Raw genomic sequence first — 24352 nt, forward strand, 5'->3', positions numbered from 1 at the left:
TGGTGGTGGTGTGCCTTAGAATCAGTTCCAACTCATAGCAACCCTGGATAGGGTTTCCGAGGCTATAAATCTTTACAGGAGCAGAAAGGCTCATCTTTCTCCCACAGAACAGTTGGTAGTTTTGAGCTGCTGACCTTGAGGTTAAGCTAATTAAAGTAATTCCCATCTGCTTTTTTTTTTTTTTTCCCCCATATAAAGAATCCCAAGGTGAAAAGAAAGTAGGGAACTCAGTTACAATGAGTTGTAAATTATACAAGTCCAGAGTACCTTTGTATGCTTAAGCTTGTCAAACATGTTGGCATGGTACTATCATTTTGTGTGCTTGACACAAAACAGTTGCAGGTTGCTTTTTGTTAATTTATTACAATTGTTTTCATATGTTTCTTTGGGATAAATGAGTGTGGATGTTTTTGGTTTTGTTTCATATTTAAAAGTTTAAAAAAAAAAAAAAGCTTTCCATTTCACACAGCTATACATCTACTTCCCAGTTCATAATCCTTACATCGTTTCTCAACAGGTTCTTTGACAATGTAGTAGATTCAGCTGGTAGTTGATTGTTTGAAAGGAGTACATTGTGTCTCATTGTAATATTCAGAATCAGTACATCATATAAATGCATTCTGAATAATGCATGCCTCCCACTTTAATTACTCGTTTAATTATCTTTAGTTTGTTTCAAAGCCTAAAGCAACTGCTGTTGCTTGGATGATTAGAAAATTGCTTCCAGTTGCAGAAACCTATTTCCTGTTGTTTCTTCTGGCAGTGATTGCAGACCGGCCTCCCCCAGTCATTCGACAAGGTCCTGTGAATCAGACTGTGGCAGTGGATGGCACTTTAGTCCTCAGCTGTGTGGCCACAGGCAGTCCAGTACCCGCGATCCTATGGAGAAAGGATGGAGTCCTTGTTTCAACCCAAGATTCTCGAATCAAACAACTGGAGACTGGTGTGCTGCAGATTAGATACGCTAAGGTAACTGAAATGCCACCCTGGGCTTCCCATTTTGTTCTACTTTGTTTTTGCCTCTAGCAACTAGTGTTGAAATCTCAGATTTTAGTATTAATGAAATGCTAAATAACAGTATATATTTTTAATTTGATTATTTATTCTCTGAGACATTCCTTTAGGTATGTTTAAGATGCTTTGATTCATAATTTAGCCATGCCAAATAATTTAAGGTTTTATATGAATAATAAGAAGACATATTAATTGAGGGAAGTAGATTAAGCCGTATGATGCAGTCATTCCATAAGGCATTTTTCAAAGAAATTTTCCAGTACCATTTGTGTTCATTGCACTTAAACAATTCTTGTGAATATTTGGGTCAGCAGTTTGCAATTCCAGAATGCAGTAACTATAAGCAAAAAGTATAAAGGAGTGTATACATTGAGTATTTACATTTTCTCAGACCATTAAATGATGAAAGGCCCACAGGTTCATGAAACAATTTGGAAATTTGACTTCCCTGAGCTTATTTCCCATACCTGTTGTGCTGTTTGTGTTCCTTTCTCTTTTTAGGTAAAGATTAGACATCTCAAGGAGCATATGAAATAATAGTCTTGACAGCAATATGCATACTTTTCCATTGCTTTATTGCTTATTTTGGGTGGCATCTTTAGAATTTGGATCAGCATAACAGTTCACTCAGTGTGTTGCAAAAGTTATTATGCTGTACTTTGTGTGACAACTATTGTGACTTTGTTATTCCAATTGCCAGAACAAGATGATAACATTCTTGGTTTATCTAATATTGCCTGAAGATAGAACTACTATCTTTGAAGCTTATATGTATATATTATGCTGCTGCTGATTTTAAAGTTGTGTTTTGACCTGTTATTTATTTTCTGGCATTCATCCTTTACAGGGAGAATGTTCATTTCAACTTTATTAAAGATAAATTACTAAGCATAAACTTTTAAGTTGCAGGTTAAAAAAAAAGTGAGAAGAGTGAATACTTTCAAAAGAAATATTTTCATTTCTATCCTTTTTCTATAAATGTTTGGTTATCTCAGTACTAGTGTGGCACTGCGGGTTAATGTGATGGACTGCAAGGTTGGTTTGAACCACAAGATGGGCATTTCAGGCTCACCAGCAGCTCCTCGGAAACCTTATACAGGGTCTTTATACAGGGTCCCAATTTAGCCGTTGGCTAAAATTCAATGGTCTCACAATGTGACTTAAATGTAAAGATTAGCCAAAATTATTCTTTAGAGTTTAGAGAGTTACATATCCTAGTAATTTGTCTGTTGCCCCTGACACTGACAATATTATGTTGTTACTAAGTATTAGTATTTATATTATATAATGCGAATACATATGTAGAATTGTTTTCCATCTTCATGTATTTTTTTCCCTTCACATTCAATAGAAATATATTCAATTAAGAGGACATTTCTAGTTAGAGAATTTTAATGCAGTTATCTATATTCATGGACCATATACAAACCTGTAATTGCTTTTCCAGCCCAGTGAGCTCTTGATTGTTCCAAATATTTATTCCTTCTGTCTTCTCAGCTGGGTGACACTGGTCGATACACCTGCATTGCATCCACCCCTAGTGGTGAAGCAACATGGAGTGCATACATAGAAGTACAAGGTAAGTTAGAAAATTTTACCTTAAAGTAAAGCTTCAGGTGGTATTGTTTACTTACAGTAAATTGATTCATTCGATGTCTTAATGTCTAAGTAAGTATTCATTCAATGTCTTAATGTCTAATTTATATGCCTACTGTGTATGTGTAAACATTCTTTTATTCCACCTTTTTCTCCTTTATTAGAATTTGGAGTTCCAGTTCAGCCTCCAAGACCCACTGACCCAAATTTAATCCCTAGTGCTCCCTCAAAACCTGAAGTTACAGATGTCAGCAGAAATACAGTAGCATTGTCATGGCAACCAAATTTGAATTCAGGTGCTACTCCAACATCTTACATAATAGAAGCCTTCAGGTAAAGTGAAAATAATTTTCCCTTGCTAATCTTTCTTTTTTTACATTTATCTTTTTTCATACGATTAAATAAGCATGTTCTATCTTATATATCTATTCTTAGCCATGCATCTGGTAGCAGCTGGCAGACCGTAGCAGAGAATGTGAAAACAGAAACATTTGCCATTAAAGGACTCAAACCTAATGCGATTTACCTTTTCCTTGTGAGGGCAGCTAATGCATATGGAATTAGTGATCCAAGCCAGATATCAGATCCAGTGAAAACACAAGGTAAATATTGATTTACTTAACCTTGTGATACCTACTTAAACTTAGGTGGTACGATTTTACAGGCAAATAATTTGTACTTCTTGCTAGGGTTGTATGTTTAATATAGAACTGTCATCCAATTCTTTTTTAATACACAGATACATACAGTGATTACAAACATTGTTGGTTTCTGCACTAAGCACAGCAAGATAAGATTGTTGTTGATACTGTTAAGTGTTATCAAGTGGGTTCTGACTCATAGTGACACTATATAGAGTTTCTGAGATGGTAAATCTTTGTAGTAGCAAAAACCCTAATCTTTCTCCTGCAGAATGACTGGTAGAGAGTAATTGGTAGGGCCTAAACTACAGACCATGGGGTTAGCAGGCCAGTGCTTATACTACAGAGCCACCTCACTCACCAAAGATAAGATGAGTAAGGGAAAAAAAAACAACAAAAAGTTTCTAATTTTATAAAATAAAAAATTCAGAGACAAAAATATTGTATGATTATATGTATCATATTAAATTTCTTGATATTTAAATATAGTACTGTATGGGTGTATAGTGTTCATTATTTTGAAGTCCTGGTGTGGTGCTGTGGGTTAATGCTCTGGACTTTAAATTTGATTTGAACCACATGGTCCGTGGTTTCAGTTCACCAGCTGCTATGGATTGGAACTGACTCTAGGGCACTTAACAACAGCAACAACAATTATAAGCACAGCAGGATAAGATTCTTGCTACTGTTGTTAAGTGTTATCAAGTTGGTTCTGACTTATATCAACACTGAATAGTTTCTTAGGTTGTAAATCTTTAGGACTCCTGTGTGATGCTGTAGGATCAGTACTATAGGTGAACTACTGGACTGCATTGTAAGATCAGCACTGGACTATATGTAAACCACAAGGTCGGCAGTTAAAACCCACCAGCTGCTACTTGGAAACCCTATACAGGTTGCTATGAGTCGGAACTAACTGAATGGCACATAATTACAACAGCATATACCTATCAATTGCTTGACTGAAATTGGGTAAAACGGTGAGTTCCATTCCAGACCTGAGGGGTGATCGAAGGCCACAGTTTTGGGTTCCTCCAGTCATTGAAACCAGTGAGTCTTGTCTTTTTTTTTAATTATTATTATTTTAATAATTTTGAGTTTTGTTCTGCATTTTCTGCCACACTACCTGGGACCTTTTAATGTCATCCTTTTTAGAGCTACTGGTAATGGTAGCTGGCCACCATCTATTTCTTTTGGTTTCAGAGTTGTGGTGACTAATGTTCATTTGCTCCGTTGGTCTATTGGACTAGTTAATTCCAAGCATTTTCAGTTTTCATCAGTCTTCTCTCTCCTGCACATAGAGAGACCAATAGTTGCACCTTAGATGGCTGCTCATGAGCTTTTAATATCCCATACTCTATTCACCAAAGTAGGATGTAGAACATTCTCTTTGTGGACTCGGTTATGCCAGTTGCCCATACTGTCTCCCGAGACTATGTTCCTGAACCCCTAGATCCAGCAGCTCATTGTTGTAAGATGTTTGGTAATACCTAACAACTTGTCATAATTTTGCCCCCTGTATGCTCCATCACATTCCTAGGTCTGTTTGCAGCAAAGTAAATCCCCATGCACAAATATCCTCTGTCAAACTCTTCTGTATTTGTGGGTATATTCCCACTCTTCTTCCCATACCTGTTCAGCCTGTGTCTTTGTCCATGGATCTACCCACAGAGCACTGTTGCTCCAGAGTTGGATGCTCTTTGTTATTATGATGTGTAAGTAGAAATTCTTTTTAGCTTTCAAGAGACAGATTTTTATCTCCTGGTGTGGTGCTGTGGGTTAATGCGCCAGACTGCAAAGCCATTTGAACTGCAGGGTTGGCGGTTCAAGCTCATCAGATGCTTCTCGGAAACCCTATGCAGGGTCGCTGTGGGTCGGAACCCACTCGATGGCACTTAACAACAGTCTATCCTTTTGTTCACCCTATTTTCTTAAAAAATAGAAATACATATATTGAAAAAAGAGATTCATTTGAATCAGCCTTTCCATTTTTATGAATATGCTGTCATTGTTATTAATATGCTTGTTTAGTCTAATAAAGATACTTCTTGAAAGAATTGACTGGAAATATAAAATTTTTTTCTCAGCATACAGAGGGATCATATTGTCTCAATCTTGAGTGACATTTTTCCAAAGGAATATTTGTAACATAATTATTAAGATAGAAACATGTTGCACACAAATTACAGAAAGATTTAAATTACTCTTTTTCTGTTTGTGGGGAGGGTCTGTTCAGCCGTATTGCATGTTTTGTCTTCTCCAGAAAGAATATAAACAATCTTTAGGGGACCACTTTCAGAATTCACAATGAAAGAAAGCTGAGTTGTAGAACATGCCCATGTCTGTTTCTCACTCTGTGAATTTAACACACCCCAATGCCTATATTTGCTATTATGAGTCACCTCACCAGGAGCTTTAATATTCTTGGAGTCTGCCTTAGGGCAGTTTGAGGTTTTCAATATTAGATACGCATTTGTAAAGAATGCAGAAACTGTGACAGCTGTAAAATGAATCTAAATCTTTTGTCCTCACTGCAGTGGTCTCTATCCAATGGACTCTGAAACTTTATGAATGATTACTGTTTAACACTATTCTGTCATATATTCATATGTTATTTTGTAGTATATCTGTTCATTTTCAAGTTAGAAGTATTTAAAATTTTATCTAAAAATAAATTTACTAAAGTATTCTTATTTAAGTGAACTTACTTTTATACATGCATAGCTAGTAGAATGTTATTAAGTGCCATTGATTCTGTTCCGACTCATAGCAACCCTGTATAGGGTTTACAAGGAGCATCTGGTGGTTTTGAACTACCAACCATGTGGTTCACAGTCTGTTGCTGATCCTTTAGTGACACACTTCTGTTGACATGGATTCACAAATGAATCAATTTCAATTGAAGAGTGCAAATATAGCAAAATTGCTTGAAATTGAGAAATGAAAGAATTTTAATTGCAGGCTCTCAACCTTCTATCTGGTCTTGAACAAATTACCATATATTGATGCAAATAATGTGTGCATTATTTGTGAAAAAATATAATAGTCCATCTGAGCCTCAGTTTTACCTGTAAAATGGGACTAAAATGCTTATATTTCCGGATTGTACAAAAATTAAATTAATTTTGTTGGGGTTTGTAGACTTTACAGTTCGAAGTCAACTAAAACACCTATCTATGCCAATCTAGTGATGTGGTTGCCAAAACAATAAATGTAGTCTGTGCTGGTCTTAGCAGAATTGTGTCTGGATCAAGTAATCTACCCATGTATCCCACCTGCATCCCTGGTCAGATTATGAATATGACCTGTTTTGAGGTTTTGTTTTCAGATAGACTTGTGAGACTTCTAAGAAACCTACAGGAATCCAGTGAGGATAGTTAGTGGGTCTACATGAAAGGCTGAAATTGCATCTTAGGAAACGAAGTTCAAGGATCCTGGCATGTGTAGCCCAATAAATATACAATTGGAATAAACTTGACGTATATTTGTAAAATACAAAAGAGTGTCACATGGAAGAGGTATGCTTATTTTAACTTCAGATAAAGAGTAGGACCAAGGAATAGAATTAGCGTTGAGGCAGGTTTCATTGTCTGTCTTAGACGACTTTTGAGATACTGTGAAGCCCAGCTGAAAGTCAAGCTAAAATTGGCCAGGACAGGAGCTTGGGAAAGCACCTGGAAAATAATTCAACTGGAAGGTAACATTATGTAGAAGCGGTATGAGTAAAAGCCAGGGAAAGGTTGGTTGGAAATAAACTCATAAGGGAGTAGACATAATGCCTAAAACTATTTCTGAAACTGAGTTACACAAGAGTCTTCCCCAAGTGGAGATTCTGACGCATAAAATGGAATCAGATGTTTAACATGCACAGACTCGAGGCCCAGGTTACCACAACAGGAGCGTTATTGTTATTACTTGCCACCAAGTCAATTCTGACTCATAGCATCCCTAGAGTCTGATAGTATGCAGTCTGTCCCATAGGGTTTCCCAGGCTGGAATCTATGAAAACAGATCAAAAAGTCTTTGATCCTTCTGAGCCCCTTGTATATTTGAACCTCTGACCTTTAGGTTAGCAGCTGAGTGCTTAACCATTATGCTACCTAAGTCACAACTAGAATTAGAGTACTGTCTCAGAATAATTAATAGGTACTTTCCTAAAGACAGGATTTATTAATACTAGAGTGCTTCAAACAGTTTGTGGAAAATCCCATTATCTCTTCATTCCATTTTCCCACAAACTTTTTGAAGAACAATCGTACAAGGAAGATGAGATGAGTGGTTAGCGAGTACTGGGATGGTGTCACTGCCAAAATGTTGGTGATTATTGTAATTTCCAACAGTATTATTAATTAACATCAAGTCCAACTGTGCCCTTGAGCCCTATTTTTAAATATATGCATAGATATAAAATGTATAGAATGTGTGCATTATTGATAATGAGATCCTAGTTTAAATAATGAAATTTTCTCAGAGATTATGTACAGAGAATTTCAATATTGAGGAAGCAGCTGCATAGGACAATATCTGAGTTTTTGTACAAATCTAAAACAGAATTTGGGAAAGGCCTTATAAATTATCATATTACATTCAGGGGAAGGTGAGCAAAAGGAAAATAGTAAACTATCAATTTGGTGGATTTTGGTACTCTATTATGAGGCATATATTACGTTTCTCTCTAATGTGAAAATTTCCAAAACAATACTCTATTGCCAAAATGTTTGTAATAGAATTGTAGCATTTTTTTTGAAGGGATTGGCAGTTCTTTCATTATCCAGAAATTAGAGATTGAGGTGCTGATCATGACAGTAATCCTTAAAAATGCATATTTCTTTGTTTGAATATACTTTCTGAAAGTCAGAAGAGTCTCTGAGGATCAAAGAGTGCACATATGAGAAAATTTGAATAGAAACTAATATAATGAATGTGTTTCTATAAATGTTTACTAAGCACATTCTGTATGTATGATACTTTGCAAGTTATTTGAGTCAACAAAAATTAAGATACAGTTTCTACCTCAAGAGAAGCACTTTAAATTTGCAGTTGTTGTTGTTAGGTGCTATCCAGTCAACCCTCGGCTAATGGCAACTCCATGCACGCCAAATGAAACTGTTGACATCCACAGGGTTTCCATTGTTTGATATTTTAAAAGCCAATCTCCAGGCCTTTCTTCTTAGTCTGTCTTACTCTTGAAGCCTGCTAAAACCTGTTCAGCATCATGTGTGATACCAGAACATACTTAACCACAGCAATTCTCAGAAGTAGCTGCTATTAGCATTATCATATGACAGATGAGGAATCCGAACAATGAAGAGTTTTTCAAAATTGCCTCAGTGTCACATGGTTTTTAAGTTGCAGAATTTGGACTCATGTACAAATCTGCCTTATTCCAGTGACTTCACTATTAAACTGCAGCCAGATGGTCAAAAAAGTCATAGGAACAATTGAGATCAGTAGGGAAGGGAATGATGCCTAAGAGACAAAAGGGATGGAAAGATGACAATCAGTTGCTTCCTATGTGTGTTGTTGTGTTTTTAAGTGTCTTTGAGTCAGTTCCAACTTGTAGCAACCGTACATAGAGTTTCTGAGGTATGTCTAATGTGTTTGAATCACCAACCTTGCAGTTAGCAGTACAATGCTTAATCTACAGAGCTACACAGCTATGATAATACATGTAGGTTTCTCTAGGACAAGTATTAGCCAGAGATAATTCTAAGGATGATAAAATATGAGCTGAGCTAATATCTGCCCTCACTTTTTTTTTTTTTTCTCATTTTGCTTATTTGAAAATTTATAGACTCAGTATCTATACAAAGGAGTTTCATGGAAAAATTCCTTTATCTTTTAACTGCATCATTCCATGAACTTTTATATGTTCCGAACTATAACATCAAACCGTGCTTTAATAGCACTTTTGTTCTGTCATCTCTTTCATTTGCTTACTTTCCCTGAACTCCATTTGATACTTACTAGCCTCATTTTCAATACAGGCATACCTGGGAGATACTCTGTGTTCAGTTTCACACCACTGCAACAAAACTGATAACACAATTAAACAAGTCACACAATTTTGTTTGCTTGTTTCCCAGTGCATATAAAAGTTACGTTTACTCTGTGTTGTAGTCTTGTATAGTCTAAACATGCAACAGCACTATGAAAAAGTGTGAAATATTAGGAGAAATACAAAAATGTGACACAGACATTAAATGAACACATGCTGTTAGAAAAACTTGCTGGACACAGGGTTGCCACAAACCTTCTATTTGTAAAAGCAAATACAGTAATTGTGAAGTGCAGTAAAGCAAAATGCAATAAAATAAGCTATGTCTGTATTCGTGTTTGTGTTTATGCTTTGTATGTAAAGTCAATTCTTTGAAGATGTTTAATCATTAAGAAAACAAAAATTCTTATTCTTGCTGTTCATGAGTTTCTTAATAATCAAAACATTATGTTCCATATTCATATTCTGGGAAGAATTCTTGAGGCTAATAATTATTTATTTCCTTCTCTTTCTCACCCTAAGTTCCTTGTAAATATAAAGAAAATAAAACATTTATGTTTAAAAAACGTCTTTAGATATTGGTATTTTTTGCTAAGTATAAGCTTAGTGCATTTAACAAAACTACTGCTTTGGGGGGAAAAGTACAGGACAAATTAATACTAGTAACAGTTTAATGCTTATGGTATTCTATGTCTCCTTTCTAAAACATTGAAGTGCTTGCAAGAGAGAATTCTGTATGAAACCATCTTTACTGTAATGTACTAACTAAACAAAACCATCATCAGTTAAATATACTTAGATGTTAAGGTACTCTGTTCTCATGGATCTAATTCATTGTATTGCTTTTGAGTAGCTTCGGTATTCTTCTAACCATTGTAACCACTAATGTATTACATACATTAGTGGGAAAGATATCTGGATCCATATTATAAGGTATAAAGTGTATGCTTTCTTTGTATACTTGTCTTTTACTCTTATGTCTTCATTCTTTTCATTGTCCATCTACTCTGAATGTGATTTCTGGATCATTTCTTTCTGGTATAGTTTGGTTCACTACAGAAGGTTAAAATAAACTGAAAAAGCCTAGCAGAAGCTAGCTCATTCTCAGCAAAGAATTATATGGTAGGAGGAGCCATTCAGTGATGCTGTTTGCCTCCTGCTCTTTTTTGCTTTCTATGTGCCCTTTGTTCTTTTTATCTCTCTGTGTCTCTGCTCTTCTGATTCTCATCAGAAGGTTAAATTGTTTCTGTTTTATTCTGCATCACAGTTTGGCTTCATAGTCCCAATATTTATCTTTCTCGGTGGTGCTCTGGATGAAAGGATTTGTTTAACCATGCTTTTATTCCAGACAGTAAGTAACATTGGGTAGCATCTGATGCAGTCTTCTTGAATTGTCACAGATGTTCCACCAACAAGCCAGGGGGTGGATCACAAGCAGGTTCAGCGAGAGCTGGGAAATGTGGTCCTGCACCTCCACAATCCTACCATCCTTTCTTCCTCTTCAATCGAAGTGCATTGGACCGTGAGTAATTATTAATGCTGCCTTATTTGATCCCAGTTTTAATAAGCAGGTGATATCAGTAACAGCATTGAAAAACAGTATATTTAATGTATGTTATATGTATTTATTACAGTCCAGTTAATTGGGACGCATAGTGACGTCATGTGAGTAGGAATGCCTCATAGGATTTGCTAACATATAGTCTTTACAAGAGCAGATGGCCAAGCCTTGTCTTCCATAGAGCTTCTGAATGGGTTTGAACTGCCATCTTTTCTAGTTAACAGTTTAGTGCTTAACTGTTGTGTCACTAGGGCTCTTTCATATAGCTTAATAAATTCAACACTGTTGACCACTTCTCCACCAATAATAACCATAATATAGACATTATTTATTATAGTAATTCTCAACTGACTTTAAACAAAAGTTTCAATGCAGTGTCTGTTTTCTATTATGTGACATTACTGAACTTTACCTGTCTGAAAGGAAAACAACACAAAATATTCACTAGGAATACATAACTTATGATATGATCATTAACCTATGAAGATGTGAAACATAGATATATTTCTAAAGAGTTTTCAAAAGGCTATTTCAATCAGAAAGTAGTAAAATACATGTTCCTCCCTATCCCCAGAGCGGCGTATCTCTTGATGACATCACTGAACCACTGTGATGTTTCACATTTCCGCAAGAAGCAAAAGAGTAACAGAATATTATAGCAAACACCTTATAAACTGAAAACAATAAACAGCTGATGAAAGATACTTTTTAAAAAAATTCTCCTTTATACGAACTAGAGTAATGTAGGTTAAAACCAGACATCAGATTTTGTGTTTTGTCAAATTTAATTTTCATTATTTTATAATGAAGCCATAAAAACATACTGTAAGTGACTGCATTTTTGTCATCTAATAGGTGGACCAACAGTCTCAGTATATTCAAGGATATAAGATTCTCTATCGACCATCTGGAGCCAGCCATGGCGAATCAGAGTGGTTAGTTTTTGAAGTGAGGACCCCGACCAAAAACAGTGTGGTTATTCCTGAGCTGAAAAAGGGGGCCAACTATGAAATTAAAGCACGCCCTTTCTTTAATGAATTTCAAGGAGCAGATAGTGAAATTAAATTCGCCAAAACCCTAGAAGAAGGCAAGTATCATGAAGTATGTGATTCCTGTGTGTTGCAGAATATTTGTTAGTCTCTGCACCTGATTTTAAATTGTTGAAGTGTTGATATTGGCATTAACTGACTTGATATTGTTGTTGCAAGTGCTGACAAGTCGATTATAACCCATAGGGACCCTGTATAGGGTTTTGGAAGAATGATTGGTGAACATGAACCACTGACTTTGAGGCTCAAACCCACTTTGCAGTTCAGCACATTAACCCATACATAGTGCTACACCAGAACTCCACTAACTTGATGTTGTTGTTGTTATGTGCCGTCGAGTCAGTTCCGATCCATAGCAACCCTGTATAGGGTTTCCGAGGAGCAGCTGGTGAGCTTGAACTGTCAACCTTACAGTTCAAATGGCTTTGCAGTGTGGCGCATTAACCCACAGCGCCACACCAGGACTCCACTGACTTGATAGTCCCCTCACATTACAACAATTTGATATTTTGGTAATTTTTCTAATGGAACAAATATCTTACCAAATATAAGGTTCACTGACTTGAGAGTGGCCCTTATATTTTGATATGATACTTGTTTCATTAGATAAATTACAAAAAAAAAATCAAAATAGTATATAATATGTTGTTGTTGTTGTTATGTGCCGTGGAGTCGGTTTTGACTCATAGCGACTCTGTACAGGATTTCCAAGGTTGTAAATCTTTACGGGAGCAAAAAGCCTCATCATTCTCCCACGGAACAGCTGGTAGTTTCAAACTACTGACTCTGAGGTTAGCAGCCTGATTTGTAACCACTACACTACCAGAGCTCCTTGTTATAATATGAGGGGACTTCAAAAGTTCATAATAAAACTTCATTTTCTCTGAATTCTAATTTTCCACAGACTTTGTAAAGCTCCCTCATACTTGACTTGCTTTAAAAGCAACCTACATAAAAATGTGCCAATGTGATCATTGCATTGCTGTGTGGCATATAGGAGATGGTTCTTCCAAAAAAAACCAAATCCACTGCCATTAAGTCCATTCTAACTTACGTTGTTGTTGTTAAGTTCCGTCAAGTCAGTGCTGACTCATAGTGACCCTGTATGGGGTTTCGGGGAGAAGTTGGTGAGCTTGAACTGCCCACTTTATGGTTCAAACTGACTTTGCATTCCAGCCGTTAACCTGAAACGCCAGACTGTACTTTTTAATGGACGCATACAGCCTCCTATTTCTCCCATGGAGTAGGGTGGTAGGCTTGAACTGCCTACATTGTGATTAAGAGTGCAGTACTTATTCTTAGTAATTATTTTCACATTTGAAGATGAAATTTTTGATTATCTGCTTGCTTTCCCATTCATTATTTTGTAATTATTTATTTATTTTTAATAACAGATTTTTTAATTATGTGAGCTACTTGCTGTGATTTACCCATGACATTTTAAATGAATTTAGCATTTAGCATCTCATCTCCTTAGACCCCTCAGTTCTGGGCCAGGATGCTTGATGATACTGTAATTAAAAATTAGAAACGAATATTCACATAAACGCAAACGGTTACATGTCACAACTAAACTTGTAAAAACAACACAATGAAGAATTTTCCATCAAATGTTTTTTATCATTTTGATTTTTTAAATGATAGACCAGACCATGGCTACTCTCAGGAATGATCCGCATTCAGCTTCAAACTTTTGAATGTTTTTAGAGAGCATATAAGACTGAGATTACAGAATAGAGAAAATAGAATTTTTCATGATGTATTTGGTAGAGATAATCTGTATAATTTTAGTATGGAAAAATAATAGCAATGAGTTAGCAATATTGAGAAAAAAACTTAAGTTACTAGGACTCTTCAGACTTGGATGAAATACATTTTTGAAACATTCACTGGTATTTATATGGCTCTTGTTAGTGTTAAATGCTAAATATCTACTTACAATGTTCTCTAACACACAAATAATCTTCTTTACAACGATTTAATAGCACCCAGTGCCCCACCCCAAGGTGTAACTGTGTCCAAGAACGATGGAAATGGAACTGCAATACTTGTAACTTGGCAGCCCCCTCCAGAGGACACTCAAAATGGATTGGTCCAAGAGTATAAGGTAATGCATGCATAGTAATATATAGATGAACAAACACAACAAAACGAAAAAAATTAAAAAGGATGAATTTTTTTCATGGATATCTGGCGCCATCTGCTGGTTATCATGTAGAATTAACTTTTAAAATTCTTTTGAAAATTGCTTTGAGTCAGTTCCCACTCATAGTGGTACTATATACGGTTTCCAGGCAGACTCTCAGCGAGATGGCATGGCCAAGTGGCAGCATCAATGGGCTCAAGAGTGGCAACAATACTGAGGTTGGCCCAGGATAGGGCAGTGTTTCATTGTGCTGTGCATAAGGTCGCTGAGTTGGTACTGACTCAATGGCATCTAACAACAACAGGGAGCAGCTGGTGTGTTTGTACTGCCAACCTTGTGGTTAGCAGTCCAGTGCTTATCCTACAGTTGCATGCCAGGACTCCTTGGAGATGAATAGTAGGGGCAGTTATATAGCCTGTTGAACATAGTCACTGAATTATATACTTAAGACTGGGTGGAACAGCAAAATTTTTGGTGAGATCTATTTTGCCAAACACATCCAAAAATGACTTCTTCCTGCTTATATAATGATTGTGGAAGAATATTTTGTTAATAAGGTCATCGTTGTTATGTGTTTGGGCGTTAACCGATGAATCTACCAGCCACTCCTCAGAAGAAAGATGGGGCTTTTAAAAAGACTTACAGACTCGGAAACCCTATACATGGTCTCTACGAGTCGATCCCAACTTGAAGTTGAAGGCACACCATCACTACCACCACCACCAAGTTCATGTTAAACAAAATAATTTTAAAGGGAAAATCGACGTGTTCACAAAACATGTAGACGCATATCATTTTGTATAAGCAAATGTACATTAACATTGAAAATCTTTATTTGCCCAAAACTTAGCTTAAATCTGTCTTGTGTGATTCTTTGTCCTATGGAACTGGCTGTGATTTGTAGTCTATTAAATTTTCCTTCCTGCTTTCCTTCTTTTTTTTTTTTTCATTTCTTTGAACCTTTAGAACTTTAGGGTGAAGTTGGAAAAATAATTCAATATGTATGTCTTAGTATTTTTTTCTGAAAACCTTTAATCTTTAAACAAAATTTCATACCTTTGAAGAAATTAGATGACAAATTTTGGTATGTATATAGTTTTAAAATATATGATGGATTGCCAAGTGATTTAATGCTGTCTGAATAAACATTTTACCTGTTAAATGACCAACTCTATTCAATGATTGGAATCTTGGTGTGGTACTGTGGGATAAAGCACTGGACCTCAAGATTGGTTTGAACCACAAGGTCGGTGGTTCAAACTCACCAGCAACTTCTTGAAAACCCTACACAGGGTCAGTATGAGTCAGAACTGAATCAACAGCACTAAACAACAATAATAACAAGGTTCTATAAACAGAGAGCAGGTCTTCCCTAGATTTACCTTAAGCAAATATTTACAGTCAAGGCAGGGTACTGTAAGACTCAGCGCCATAAGATTTAGTCAAAACAATGCATTTGATTATACCCTATCGTTAAATTTGCATTATAGCACTCTTTGTGAACTGTGATCGTTAAGTAATTGATAGGTTTGAATCAGAAAAAAAAATTCAATAGAAAAAATATCTGATCTGTATTTTTGTTCTACTCTGGAGTCCTGATGTGACACTGTAGAGTAAGTACTAGACTACTAACCACAAGGTCAGCAGTTCAAACCCACCAGGCTCTCCTTGGAAATCTTATACAAGATCGATTCAGAACTGACTCAATAGTACTAACAACAACAGCTTATTTAATCACACTGCATCTTGGAGAATCTTTGTGGCAAGCCATATACTTCTGTAGATATTGGCACATATGACACAATGTGTGCATATTTTTCTAATTACTTGCTAAATTATAATATTAGATAATTCCCTTTATGTAAATAATTTGAATTGTAATGACTGATCGAAAACTAGTAATACTTTATTGTATTTTTATCTACGTATTATAGTAGATACCAGTGATTGTTAATTCATTACATCAGAATCACTAGTGGAAACGCTTTTAAAGTACAGATCCCCAGCCACCATCCCCCTCCCCCGAGATATGGATTCAGTAGACCTGACAAAGGGCCCAAGCTTATATATTTTGATAAATATTTTTAGGTGATCCTGATGTGATGCCTTGTTAAACCACCCTAGCCATTGAGTCGATTCTGACTCATAGTCCTATAGAACAGAATAGAAGTGCCCAAAAGGTTTCTAAGGAAACATTCTTTACAGAAACACACTGCCACATCTTTCTTCTTTGGAGCATCTGGTGGATTCCAACTACCAACCTTGTAGTTAAAAACCAAATAAAGGCCTTAGATGATCTTTTGAGCATCAAATGACTTTATATAGTAACCAGATCTGGGAGTCCTAGTCTTGCAGTGATTAAAACGCTTGGATGCTAACAGAAAAATCAGTGTTTCAAAATCACCAGTGTGGTAGGTAGTCTGCTTCCATAAAGATTTGCAGTTTGGGAATCCTGCGGGGCAGTATTACTATTTCCTATAGGGTCTCTGTGAGATGGAAACGATTTGACAGCAGTGAAATACTGGAAAAGCAGATGCTTGAATTTGCTATTACATAGTTTATTTTTAAATGGCTTTCTAAAAACAAAGTAAATATCTCTTTATGAAATTTGTGTATAATAATTTAAATGATTATTGTTGTTAGTTGCCATCGAGTCTGTTCCAACCCATAGCAACCCTGTATAGGGTTTCTGAGGAGCAGCTGGTGAGCTTGAACCGCTGACCTTTGCAGTTCAAACTGACTTTGCAGTCTAGCACATTAGCCTACAGTGCCACACCAGTGATACACATACACACACACACACACACACACACACACACACACATATATATATATTGCTATGGGTTGGAATCAGCACTTAACAGCAACAAAAATATGTATTTTTGACATTGAGTCAGTTTGACCCTGTATAGGGATTCCAAGAAATGTATATATATATATATGTGTGTGTGTATATATGTATATTTATGTACATATATATATATATATATATATATGGTTGCTGTTGTTAAGTGCCGTTGAGTCAGTTCTGACTCATAACAACCCTGTATAGGGTTTCTGAGGAGCAGCTAGTGAACATACTTTGCAGTTCAAACTGACTGCAGTCCAGTCCATTAACCCATTAACCCATTAACCCATAGCACCACACCAGGACTCATATATAGAGAGAGAGGGGAGAGGAAGAAAGAGAACACATGCTCTGGTGGTTACAAATCGGGCTGATAACCTCAAGATCAGAAGTTCAAAACTACCAGCTGCTTTGCAGGACAAAGATGGGGCTTCCTGCTCCCATAAAGATTTACAACCGCAGAAACCCTATGCAGGGTCACTGTGAGTTGGAACTGACTGCACAGCACACCACTACCACAACCATATATATTCCTTTAAAACATTGTCACAGATACACTGTTGTTGTTGTTTTAAGGTATTTCCTGTGAGATTTTGCATTATAATTCAACAAATGAAGAAGGTAAGAAATCTTTATAGTTCTTAAGTACTGTCTCATGAGTTTTAAGGTTATTTCAGTACTGGTAAGAAACAGGATGCTATAGTCCAATCCAGAAAAATAGGACTATTATAGAAGTTTTTAAGGATTTAAAATGAGCTGATGTCTCAGTGCTCAAGCAAAGTTGTGTAATATAGGCATTTTCCCCGGAGTCAGAACTCATTTCTTTCCAGAAGAAATGTGAAAAGGTGGATTTCACTTAACTTCATGGTCAATTTAAAATAATAAAATGCCTTTCAGAACCTGATTGACTGGTACAAAATCAGTTTGTGGCTCCACTTCAGCTGCGTTATGTAATTGGGGAGGGGGTGGTGGCTTACAAAGGAATCTTTATTTCCAAATGGTCAGATGCTAGTTTAGAGCCTGCCACTTGCAGGTGTCATGCATTGAAGAGCTATTGAAATGATACTTACTTTGAAAGAAAAAAAAAATTAAAATGATAGAAGGCACCAGTATGCTTAGATTTTATTTTCAAGTCCATTTTCTGTTAGTATTTATTTAGATGATAGTTTAATTGAAGGTCTTCAAAGAAATCATAAAGAACAAGGACCATGTTTCGCTAACTCTGAGCCAGAAATTGAGTCCTATACTGACATGCAACATTTCCAGATCCTTGAACGTTGCAATCACTTACTTATTAAATAATCATCTGCTGATCTTTGAAATAAGGTTTATAGTGTAGTTAAAAATTACAATACCCTGAACAACAGTTTCCCATAAAAGTTCATTACTAAAGTTAATGAGATATATGACAACTTTATTAGAAAATGTTTTCTTTTTAAGTCAAATACATATTTTTATTCTTTATGATCTCAAGCATGTTATTGGCTATTGCTGGTGGTGTATGCTCTCTAGTCAGTTCCAACTCACTCAGCATGACCTTGTATAGGGTTTCCAAGGCTTTCAATGTTTGCAGAGTAGAAAGCCTCCAGGTATGTTGTTGAAGATTAATTATGTTCTCACTTAAAGACAAGATCATAGTGTCAGTTTTCTCATTTTTAACAGTTAAACAACATTCCAGAGACTGAAGAGAACTGTAGCATGATTCTTAGTCTTTGAGTTCAGTTATATTTTTATGAGTCATATTTATACAAGATACTTTATTAAGATGCTCTTTTTCACTTTTAATTAGTTGCTTCTCAGTTCTGAATAAAAGGTGATGTGGCAGTGACGGAACCAAACACTTTTATACAAGAACTGTTGAAGTAAATCACTCAGGTGTGATTCATCTTTGATACCTGTTGATTTCACATCATACTGAGCCCATAGTCAGAATGCGATTGTTGAATGAGAAATAGTTTTTCTCAGTTATATGGATTGTTAAACTATCATAAATGAGAAAGTTAACACTCTGATTTTGTCTTTAAGTGACACTAGTAATTAGTCTTCAGTAACATACATGGAGGCTTTCTACTCCTGAAAACAGTTAAAGCCTTGGGAAACCTTTTACAGGGTCACTATGAGTTGGAATTGGCAACACACAGCAAGTTATTTTTTATTAATTTGATACACCCAGCTTTCTGCAAGGTCCTTTTTTAACTTTGGCAAATAATTTTAGTGTTAAAAATAAAGAAAGGAACTAATGATATGGGCTGATAGTAAGTTTAAACTGTAAGAGAAAGTTTACATTGTGTTATAGACTTAGCACATGTTGTTGTTAATTGCTGTTGAGTCTGTTCTGACTCATAGTGACCCCGTATTGGGTTTCCAAGGAGTAGCTGGTGGGTTTGAACTGCCAACCTTGTGGTTCGCAGCCCAGTGCTGATCTTACAGTGCCATACTTAGGAGCCTTTAAAGTATAGAGACCAATGTTTACTAATGGACAAAAGCGAGAGGCTGAAGGGGAATCATGGCTTAGGGGACACTGAATGTTCATGTTCGTTAAGGGTGATGACTGAACAACACAAACCTAACAAATGTCAGTAAACTGTACATATGAGGAATGTTGACATGACAAATGTTTTGTTACATGTAAATGTACCATATTTTTTAGAGAAAGTATAGAGGAGTCTTGACACTATTTCACACACTAGATTTGAATGGAAAAGTCTTCTCAGGACTAGATTGTAGGGAAAAATAACTTGAAACCTCCTATGGTAGGTTCATGATCGTCTAGGTTTGAAACTACAATACTAAGATGATTTTTATATGAATTTAGATGATTTACCAGCTGAACATTTGTGGTTTTCCTACAGGTTTGGTGTCTGGGCAATGAAACCCGATATCATATAAACAAATCTGTAGATGGTTCCACCTTTTCTGTGGTCATTCCATCTCTGGTTCCAGGGATCCGATACAGTGTGGAAGTGGCAGCCAGCACAGGGGCTGGACCTGGGGTGAAGAGCGAGCCACAGTTCATCCAGTTAGGTGAGTGTCAACACAGATCCTGTGTGACGGTCAGTCTGTGTCCTGCTTTTCTTTGTTTGTATGTAACTGAGCTACAGCAGTGATGGGTATTAGCTTTATAACAATAGAAAATCACAACTGAACTTCAGCTAACGGATGCATACATTTTAAGGAATATTGCAAGCAAAAGGCAATCAACATATAGTGTCAATCCAGTCCTGTTCTATAAAAAAAATTTTTCTGCATCATTTATTCAGCAAATGCTATTTCTTGAGCACCAAAATACATCACCAAGAAAGAAGGATGTTGTCTGCATCCTCATGGAACTCACAGCTGTTTGGGTTAAACACAAAACAAAAAACCTTCCATTTGTAACTTTAGGTATTGGAAGTTGGTTGCAGTATGCAATTTACAGTCTCATTTGTTGGTGTTGTGGTTAAGTGTTGTTGAGTTGATTCTGTTTTGTAGCAACCCTGTCTAGGATTTCCAAGGGGTGACTGGTGGGCTTGAACCACCAGCCTTGTGGTTAGCAGTACAGTGTTTATCCTACAGTGCCACACCAGCATGTCAGAGTCTCATTTGTTGTTGTTGTTAAGTGCTATTGAGTCGGTTCCAACCCATAGCAACTCTGTACAGGGTTTCCGAGGCTATAAATCTTTATGGGAGCAGAAAGCCTCATCTTTCTCCCGTGGAGCAGCTGGTAGTTTCAAACTGCTGACCTTGTGGTTCACAGCCCAATTCATAATCACTACACTACCAGAGCTCCTTAGAGTCTCATTTAGTGCCTACTTAAATAGTAATTGATTTTTATAGCAAAAGGTAGATTGAGGTATCAGGGAGCATTAAAATATGTTATTAAGTGCTGTCAAATTTATTCCGACTCATAGTGACCCTGTTTAGGGTTTCCAAGGAGCATTTGGTGGGTTTGAACTGCCAACCTTGCAGTTAGCAATCCAGTGATTATCCTACAGCATCACACCAGGACTCTTGAAATATGTTGTTGTTGTTTGCCGTGGAGTTGGTTCCGACCCATAGCGACCCTGTACAGGGTACCCTTTCCAAGGCTGTAAATCTTTATGGGAGCAGAAAGCCTCATCTTTCTCCCGCGGAACAGCTGGTAGTTTCGAAGTGCTGACCTTGCGGTGGTTCACAGCCTGAGTTGTAATCACTACGCTGCCAGAGCTTCTTTCTTGAAATATGGTACATATTAATTACATGGAAAGTTAAATATAATGTGTGCTTCAAAACTGGTTAGATGCACTTATTAAACAATAAAAAACTTGACATGGAAGCCCTTATTACACTTCACTATGGGCAATATAGTATGAACATAAAATACAAATTTATAAGTCATTATAAAATCTGAAAATAATAATAAATGACTATTTTAAATGACAAGTCAGGGAGGTCAGATATTAAAGAGGTAGTGTTTAAAATGTGAAAGAATTACGTAAGATGTTGAGAATTTCATCTATTCCACTTGTTGCTGTGTGTTCCACATCAGAAGTTAAGCATTAGTAACATTTTGTATCCAGTTGGTAAATTATGGAAAAGAATCAAGTGTTTAAATCTTTATACTCACAATCAGTACGTAGTATTTTGTTTTCATATGTTGATAATCTTGATGATACATTCTAGAAATTATTTCACAATAAAATTAAGAAACATTTGGCTTTGTATAAATTTTGTTGCTTTTCATAAAGAACTTTTACATTCCTTTTGAAAACGATTATTGAAGTTCCATTGTTAAGTTAATGCTATTTGCTCTAAAACATGCACTTGCAAAATTTCTGTGGCTTAACTCAATAAGATCCACAGAAGTGCAGTGGTTGTGGAGAAGGACTTTGTTTCATGTAGTTATTAAAGATCATAAACTTAGAATACATTGAGGCTTCCAAGCATCACCCTGGGGAGCAGAACAGATGAGAGGAAAACCCACAGTGTGTGGGAAGGTTGAATAATGCAAGTCTAGAAATGCTACATAGAACTCTACCCAGAACTCATTCATGTGATTCCAGATAGATAAATATGGACACTACAACATGAAGTCACCAGCTAGGGAACTACCTCCCAGCTATGACTCTATTCTAGGAGAGGTCCATTGAAACCTTTAGTGGAGAACTGTGGGTCAGAATTTATTTGGGTTTATCGTTCATGGTTGTCACATTTTTTAAAAAGGGATTATGCTTACAGTTTTTAAAACAAAAAAAAAAGCTCCCTGGTATAATTGTAGATCAGAAACAGAATTACATTTATTGAAAAAATCCAAGCCATACAAAATTAAAACTTTGGTAAATAAGTTGCTTGATTCATCTGTTACAGTGCTGTGTAGGGTATAGAGAGAGGGAAAGAATCTATATTAGGGGTGTAGTTGTTTGTCTAATATATGTTCCTTTTTGTGAAATGCCAGTATTAATTTATTAAAATTCAATTTTTAAGTTAAATTGTGATAATCTTATTTACTTTCGATATCACTGACCTATTTTTTTTAACATATGATATTTTGTCCTAATTTTTAGAAGATGAATTGGAGAGGGACCATCTATAATTTTATTTACTTTAAGATTAAAATCGTGGGATTTGAAGGTCAAAGTGGTTTTCTTTAAATCATAAATGTGTTCTAGTTTTCCATATCTTAATATAGCCTCAGCTGCAGTGAGACAAAGACTGAGAAATAGAGTGGCCGTTTTAATTCATTAGTCACACTGCACTTTATTCTGTTAAGCCCATCTGGTTGCTTGCGTGGAACCTCTATTGGCTGTCTCCATAAACTCTCAAGCTACCCAACTTAACCTTGCACAAATAGCCATGAAATCTATAAACCTAGCAGATACAAAGGGTGTATTAGGGAAAAAATAATAGGTCTGCTTGGTGAACTTTCAGAGGACAAAGTGCTCTTAAGATAACCAGAGAAAAAAGAGCCTGGAACATGAAATAAAACTTTCAGTCAACAAACGCTTGAAGGCAGGTGACTGCCTGTGAAAATAGGTCTTTTAGCTTTCACCTTCCATAGCACGAAATCTGGAATTCTGTTCAAGATAAAAACAAATAAAGTGTATATATATACATGCACGCACATATACGTACACATACACTATGACTAGAAATCTAACAATTTTCCATTGACAAGGTTGCTGTTTTCTTTAGGCAGATCTAGTCACTGAATGTTGCTTATTTTTCCTGCCTGTTGTTTTATCAGGATTTGATGTGATTTAATAAGAAAATAAATAATGATGGCACAGTGATATAGCCCTCAGCTGCTATTTGATCAGTTGCCTATTCTAACCAGCCACTGTTTAGGAGTAAGATGTGGCAGTCAGCTTTTTTAAAGATTACAGCCTTGGAAACCCTATGGGACAGTTCTACTCTATGAGTCAGAATTGACTGGATTGTAATGAGCTGAGGGTTTCTTTTGTATAGGTGGGCTTTTTTGGTTTGTTTTTAAAGAAAAAGCTATTTGTATGTATTAAATTATACCAGTTATTTAACTGGGGGAAAAATGTATTCTTGGACCGGAGTAAATGTTTTTATTCTGAAAACAGGTTCTAGTCACAGAATATTTTCAAAGTCAGATGACTTAACAACTGTAAGAATGCACAAATCTTAATGAAATGGGCAAACACCTTCTTGTTTTACCAGATGTTATGGGGGAAGAACATTCAAACTGCAGACAGAAATGGGAATTCTGCCCATTGGGCATCCTTGGAGTTGGCAGCACTCAATGCCAACAAAGTAGGATACTGGTTTGATGATACAGCAACTGCTTCCAGTTTTTACAAATATTTTGCAGACTGTTCTGTGTGACTTGATGAATATCTAAGCAGGTTTCACACATAAATATAAAATAAGTTAATTTTAATGACCATATAATTCATCAGCTTTTCAGTCTTGAGTTGAAACAGGTATCAGAAAACATTAGCCTTTTTTTTTTTATTATTATGTATAAGCTTTTTGACTATGTATAACACCAGATAATTCACTTACATATTTAATGTTTCTTATATCTGTAGCAGGTCATATTTATTTTATTTTATTTTTTTAGCGAGTGAACTTCACTAATTTAATCTTTGTAGATTTATAACCTTGAGACCTAGTCAAACTATGTTTTTGCTTTTTTTTAAAATGTTTTATTGTGAATTATGTGATAGTTTACATGGGAGAACATTAGCTTTACATTCACCCTATTGTATATCGTTTCATTGCCATAGTTGCAATCCCCTCCATGAATCATCAGCCAACCAAAGGGTATAACCCTGCAAGCCTGCCCCTCTGTCGTCAACACACAGCCCCTCTCCCTCTCTGGGTCTAGAGTCCCCAGCCGCTCCATCTCTCCACATCATCCGTCCTGTCTCCATCTCTGGCATCACTGTTTCTCTGGGTGAGGTCCTGCACTCCGCTCTTCTCCCTTGATGGTCCCAGGGACCTCCACTCCTGGACTGCAAAATCATCCACTCCCCTCCTTTTGCTGCAAAATGTTTACCTTTACATTTCCAGCC

General features: G+C 36.2%; 1 protein-coding gene across 3 annotated transcripts in view; it reads left to right on the top strand.

The window, feature by feature from the left end:
* Nucleotides 1-24352, top strand: part of ROBO1 (roundabout, axon guidance receptor, homolog 1 (Drosophila)) — a 1434915-nt gene that overhangs the window by 1319506 nt on the left and 91057 nt on the right. For all 3 annotated transcript variants that reach the window (XM_006866438.1, XM_006866439.1, XM_006866440.1), the window contains exons 10-17: nucleotides 764-969; nucleotides 2512-2593; nucleotides 2775-2943; nucleotides 3046-3212; nucleotides 10650-10771; nucleotides 11666-11897; nucleotides 13845-13966; nucleotides 19706-19877. In XM_006866438.1, coding sequence (XP_006866500.1) covers nucleotides 764-969; nucleotides 2512-2593; nucleotides 2775-2943; nucleotides 3046-3212; nucleotides 10650-10771; nucleotides 11666-11897; nucleotides 13845-13966; nucleotides 19706-19877 — 1272 coding nt within the window. The remainder of the gene's footprint in view (nucleotides 1-763; nucleotides 970-2511; nucleotides 2594-2774; nucleotides 2944-3045; nucleotides 3213-10649; nucleotides 10772-11665; nucleotides 11898-13844; nucleotides 13967-19705; nucleotides 19878-24352) is intronic.

The sequence above is a fragment of the Chrysochloris asiatica genome, unplaced genomic scaffold (genome assembly GCF_000296735.1).
Source record: "Chrysochloris asiatica unplaced genomic scaffold, ChrAsi1.0 scaffold00091, whole genome shotgun sequence".
Classification (NCBI taxonomy): Eukaryota; Metazoa; Chordata; class Mammalia; order Afrosoricida; family Chrysochloridae; genus Chrysochloris; species Chrysochloris asiatica.